At 43.8% G+C, this 6,000-nt stretch overlaps 1 protein-coding gene across 1 annotated transcript in view; it reads left to right on the forward strand.

Moving 5' to 3' along the window:
• Ppp2r3a (protein phosphatase 2, regulatory subunit B'', alpha) overlaps window positions 1–6,000 on the forward strand; it is an 84,556-nt gene that overhangs the window by 46,391 nt on the left and 32,165 nt on the right. Inside the window, exon 5 of the mRNA XM_013034660.1 lies at window positions 3,531–3,634. Within this exon, the coding sequence (XP_012890114.1) occupies window positions 3,531–3,634 (104 nt within the window). The remainder of the gene's footprint in view (window positions 1–3,530; window positions 3,635–6,000) is intronic.

The following is a 6,000-nucleotide window of genomic DNA, read 5'->3' on the forward strand; positions in this document are numbered from 1 at the left end:
AGTGTCCATCACCAGCTCGCTCTTCAGCTCAAGACGAGGGCTCTATCACTTGAGCTACAGTGCCACTTTCTATTTATGTGGTGCTGAGGAATCATACCCAGGGTCACATGCATGCAGGGCAAGCATTCTGCCACTGAACTACCTTCCCAGCCCCTTGTTGTTTCTTTTGTGTATGAGTGTGTGTGTGTGTGTGTTTTAGTTTCGTTTATTTTTTCTACCAGTCCTGGAGCTTGGACTCTAGGCCTGAGCGCTGTTCCTCAGTATTTTTACTCAAGGTTAATACTCTATCACTTGAGCCACAGCTCCAATTATTCCAGCTTGTTTGGTGCTTAATTGAAGTTAAGAGTCTCATGGACTTTGCCTGCCCAGGCTGACTTCAAACCTCAATCCTCAGATCTCAGCCTCCCAAGTAGCTAGGATGACAGGCGTGAGCCACCGGCACCTGGTGTGTGTTAGTTTTTTGAGGTACTGCCTTGATTTATAGCTCAAGCTAGCCCCAAACTCACAGCCCTCCTGCCAGAATCTCCTAAATGCTGGGATTGCAGACATGCATCACCAGCTTCTTGTTGCTTTGTTTTTGATTACTGGACTGACTCATTTTACTAGGTTTTGCCTCTTTACTCTTAAAACCACTTATTTTAAATATTGATTTCCTTGTGTCTGTTAGCCAGTTCTCATTTGCTTAGCTTGGAGCTACTGTTGGCACTCACTGTCTTTATTTTTGGTCCTTGTTTACTCTGTGTCTTACCTGCCATGGGCAGAGAGAACTCCACAGCTTTCACAACACAGCCTTACAGCAGGTTGGTGTTGGAAAGAGAAGAGGCAGCCTGCAAGGGAGGAGGAGAGAGAGAGCTCTCCAGAGCAATTAATGGGTGTGTTTATGTATTGTTGTCATTTAGAGAGCTGTTTGGAAGGCCAGCTAGAGTTTGCAACCTCTGAGTAGCACTTAAGTATAGCTATAAAGACTGGGATCTGTTTTGTAGTGTGGAGAACACTCTGTTTATGAAAACTACATCTGTGGATGAGGTTTCACCCGTTCATCTTAGAACCCAGACAGCCCTGGAGAGCTTACTGTCCGTGTCCAGTTGAATTCTTAGGGTGTACTTCGTACTCTGCCCACAACTTTAAGATAGGAAAGAAATGGACTGAGGATGAGCCTAATAAGATGAAAGCAAGATAAGAACAGAGACTGAGCAAGAGACAAGTGTTAGTGAGAAACTAGGCCACAATTTTGTCCTCTAGTAGGAAGTTGAAGAAAACCCTTCTGAACCTCATAAAGAAAGCCTTCTAGGTCCTCTTTTCTGGTTATCGTTCATAAGGCAGCATCTCTGAACTTGAATTTCTCCTTCTGCAAAATGAAACACCTGAGGCCTATACTCCTAGCTACTCGGGAGGCTGAGATCTGAGGATCTTGGATCTAAGCCAGCCCCGACAGGAAAGTTCATGAGACTCTTATCTCTAATTAAGCACTAAAAACTGGAAGAGGTCTGGGAATATGGCTGAGTAGTAGAGTGCTTGCTTAGCATTCATGAAGCTCTGGGTTTGATTCCTTAGTACCATATCCACAGAAAAAGCTGGAAGTGGCTCTGTGGCTCAAGTGGTAGAGTGCTAGCCTTGAGCAAAAAGAAGCTCAGGGTTGGTGCCCAGGCTCTAAATTTACAAGCCCCAAGACTGGCAAAAAAAAAAAGAATTAAAGAATGCTCTAATTGGGCCGGGAATGTGGCTTAGTGGTAGAGTGCTTGTCTAGCATGAATGAAGCCCTGTGTTTGATTCCTTAGTATCACATAAACAGAAAAAGACAGAAGTGGTGCTGTGGCTCAAGTGGTAGAGCACTGGCCTTAAGTACAAAGAGGCTCAGGCTCAGGGACAGAGCCCAGACCCTGAATTCAAGCCCCAGGACCAGCAAAAAGAAAAAGAAAAAAAGAATACTTTAATTGAAAAGAAGAGCCTTTTATTAAAGAAAAAATTATATTTTTTAGAATATTGAAGTGTTTTAATATTAATTCCCAGTTATTCCTAAAGCTTTTATAATATATAATTATTTGTGCTAGCTTCTAATATATAAGGAAATGGTGGCATTTCAGTTTTTCCGTTCCCTATTCCCTGAAATCTAACATAGCTGTTTTCTGGAACAGCCTAGCGTTTTTCTGGTTCTTTTTGAATCTGGAACTTAATAGCATTCTAGGCACAGAAGAAAGGAGGAGATAAGTAATGGGTGCTAACACCAATTGATGCAGTAATAAAGTGACTGCATTTTTTTTCTGCTCAAGAATTGAAGGACAAATACAACTAGGGTAGTCATATCTTTTTCTTTCTTAAGCATAGAGACTACCTAATATAAGCATGGAGGGACAGGAACTAGTTTCCTAGTTACTCAGAATGGGAGGGGGGTTACTATAAGTAACCTTGGAATAATGATACATAGTGTCCCATTTTCTTTTTTTCTTTTGGTTCAGTCGTGGGGCCTGAACTCTGGGCTGGGCGCTGTCCCTCAGCTCTTCAGCTCAAGGCTAGCGCTCTACCACTTGAGCCACAGTGCCACTTCTGGCTTTTTTCTTTTTTGCTTATGTGGTGCTGAGGAATCGAACCCAGGGCCTCAGGCATGCAAGGCAAGCGCTCTACCACTTGAGCCACAGCACCACTTCCGGCTTTTTCTGCTTATGTGGTGCTGAGGAATCGAACCCAGGGCCTCATGCATGCAAGCAAGGCAAGCACTCTACCACTGAGCCACCTTCCCAGCCCCCCCACCCCCGTTTTCTTCACTAAACATTTTCCCTGTGCCTTTTCCTGAATCTACCTAGATGCTTGTCTGTGTCCCCTGGACCATTCCCACAGGATCCTTCTGTCCACTGTGGCTTCGGGGTAAAAGCCACAAAGGCTTTTTTGGGGGGTCGTAGGGTTTGAACTCTGGGCCTGGGCACTGTCCCTGAGCTCTTCAGGTAAAGGTGAGTGGCCCTACCATTTGAACCACAGTGCCACTTCTGGTTTTTGGTGATTCATTGGAGATGAAGTCTCACGGACTTTCTTGCCCAGGCTGGCTTTGAACCACAATCCTCCAATCTCTGCCTCCTGCGTAGGTAGGATGACAGGCGTGAGCCACTTGCTCCTGGCTTGTTGTTGTTTTTATTTTGCTGATTGTTTTTTTCTTTCTTTTTATCTTTTAAGTAGTTGTACAAAGAGGTTTCAGTTCAACATGTCAGTATATTATTAAAATGCATCCTAATCCATGTCATCTCTTTAACAATTTACCCCCCTTCTCTCTCACAACCCCACCCATCCTTGTTGTTGTTTTTTTAATTATCTTTTTTCTTAAGCTTTCATTAAGATTTCATTGTTATATTTCCACAGGTTAACAATCCATCCTAATCAATCTCACCCCCTCCATCACTTTCCCCTTTCCACCCTTCCAAAAACGGGTTTCCTTGTTCAGTTTGCATAGTACCAAACAACTGCTTCAGTCATATCATCCTCACCTACAATGTGTTTCCAACATCTTCACCCCACGTTATCTACATTGTTTTCATTTGCAGGTCTGTGGCTGTCCTCTCTACTGGAAAGCCCCCATGTTCAGGGCCGCGGGGGGAGAGAAGACAGGATTTGTGTCCGCACAGTCATTCATTGCTGTGTGGAAAACGTAAGTGTGTGAGCAGTGCGAGGACTACCAATCAGGTGGGCGTCATGACAAGCCTCACAGAGGTCAATTATTTGATTCATTTTTTTTCAGTGTCTCCATTTTTACTTACTTAATTTTTTTGTTGGTCATGGGACTTGAACTCTGGGTCTGAGCACTGTCCCTGAGCTCTTTTGTTCAAGGCTAGCACTGTACCACTTTGAGCCACAGCGCCACTTCGGGCAGTCAGGTGCTTCATTGGAGATAAGAATCTCACGGACTTTCCTGCCCAGGCTGGTTTGGAACCGTAATCCTCAGATCTCAGCCTCCTGAGTAGCTAGGATGACAGGCGTGACCCCTTTATTTCAGTTTAAAAAAAAAATGCTGTGATTCATTCTCCTTTCCTCCTCCCCCAAGTTCTTTGCCAGAATGGTTCTCTTACATGTTGCTTAATAGTAAAGCAGACCTGTAGATGTACTTCTTAGTAACTATCTGATGGTTTCCTAGTTTTGTTGTTTTGGTTTATTTTTCTGGTACAGTTTCTTAGTTTTATTTGTTAAATTGGGGAGCAAGATCCAAGTCTGATAGCAGTGACACAGGAGTAAATGCTTTTCCTCTAAGGAGAACAGAAATTAGTTTCTATTCACACATGATCCAATCTAGGATTACATATAGTTGATAAAATACTTAAGCTCTCTACTAGCTTTAACAGTTACTTTGGAGTAATTCAGTTAAGGGACAAAGGACTTGTGTGTTTATCCAGAGACTCTTGTTGTTGTTGTTGTTGTTGTTGGTCATAGGCCTTGAACTCTGGGCCTGGGCGCTGTCCCTTAGCTCTTCAGCTCAAGGCTAGCGCTCTACCACTTGAGCCACTGTGCCATTTCCGGTTTTCTGAGTGATTTATTTGAGAGTCTCATTTATATAAGAGTCTCATGGCCTTTCCTGCCCGGGCTGGCTTTGAACCTCAACCCTCAGATCTCAGCCTCCTGAGTAACTAGGATGAACAGGTGTGAGCCACTAGCACCCAGCTTATTATTGTGTTTTTAACATCTGATAGCTTTCTTATTTTATTTTATTTTATTTTTAGGTCCAGTCGTGAGGCCTGAACTCTGGGCCTGGGCGCTGTCCCTCAGCTCTTCAGCTCAAGGCTAGCACTCTACCACTTGAGCCACAGCGCCATTTCCGGCTTTGTTTTCTTTTTGCTTATGTGGTGCTGAGGAATCAAACCCAGGGCCTCATGCATGCAAGGCAAGCGCTCTACCACTGAGCCACCTTCCCAGCCCTGATAGCTTTTTTTAAAATTCAGGCCCAACTATTCTTTTCTTTTTCCCTGCAACTTTAATGACTGACTGTAATGCTTTGCATACAGATGCAGTGGTGCCGGTGGCTGCTGTGCTTTGCTATTCCTCCAAATGTCAGGCCTGTCTCAGGGCCCTGGCTATCACTTTCTTTAGTATTCAGCCGTTCATTGCAGGTAAATCAAGCTGGATACCAGCTCTCCTGTACGGAGCATCAGTAGTTGTATTTCTTGTCTCTGGCATGAAGGCCTCTTAAGATAGAGCATTTCCTATTCTCTTTCATCTCCCAGGCTGATCACACCTTTCTCTTAAACCTAATTACTAGATGGCTTTTGCCAGCAATGCTGAGCTCCATGAGGAGGACATCCCTTACTCTTGTGACACCCCCCCCCTTTTCCCCACTTTCCAGAGGCCAGCTGAGGCTTTGGTAGATCCTGGGGTCTACCAAGATGAAGAAAAAAAGGGCTGAATTTGAAGTTCTCAAATTCTGCTACTGTTAATATCCTGATTTTTAAAAAATACACCACAGCTGGCTTTGTCACGAGGGAGATGAGAGACAGTCCAGGCAGATCTCCTTACTCTGTAGGCAATAGGCTCTATTTCCTTCCCCCTGTCTCTAAGCTCCCTAAAATACCCAGTGCAAATGTGTATTGTATTGAAGCATGGTCAACTTGCTAAAAAGTGGTCGGAGTGCCCTCTAGTGGGTACTCCTCTTTGAGCTCATAAAGTGCTTCTGTGTGTTTGTGTGCTCTTACTTCTTTGGGGGGGGGAGAGGGGGGCTCTTTGGTGGTTAATTGGAGATAAGTGCGTCATGGTCTGGCTTCCAACCATGATCTTCAGATCTCTACCTGAGTAGCTAGGATTACAGGCATGAGCCACCAGCACCTGTCTGTTTAAAGTACCTTTTAAAAGCCAGAGTGATTTAAAGGATACCAAGCAACTAAGTATAATGGTTCCAGTTACCACACTGACATAAAAAAAAGACAAAAAGACAAGCTTTTTTGACTTTTTTTCCTTCCAAATTGCACCCTTTTCATTAAGCATCTTGGGGTTAAGGGTTTTTTTTTTTTTAATTTTCTTTTTTTTTTTTTT

This window comes from Dipodomys ordii, unplaced genomic scaffold (genome assembly GCF_000151885.1).
Source record: "Dipodomys ordii isolate 6190 unplaced genomic scaffold, Dord_2.0 Scaffold193, whole genome shotgun sequence".
NCBI lineage: Eukaryota > Metazoa > Chordata > Mammalia > Rodentia > Heteromyidae > Dipodomys > Dipodomys ordii.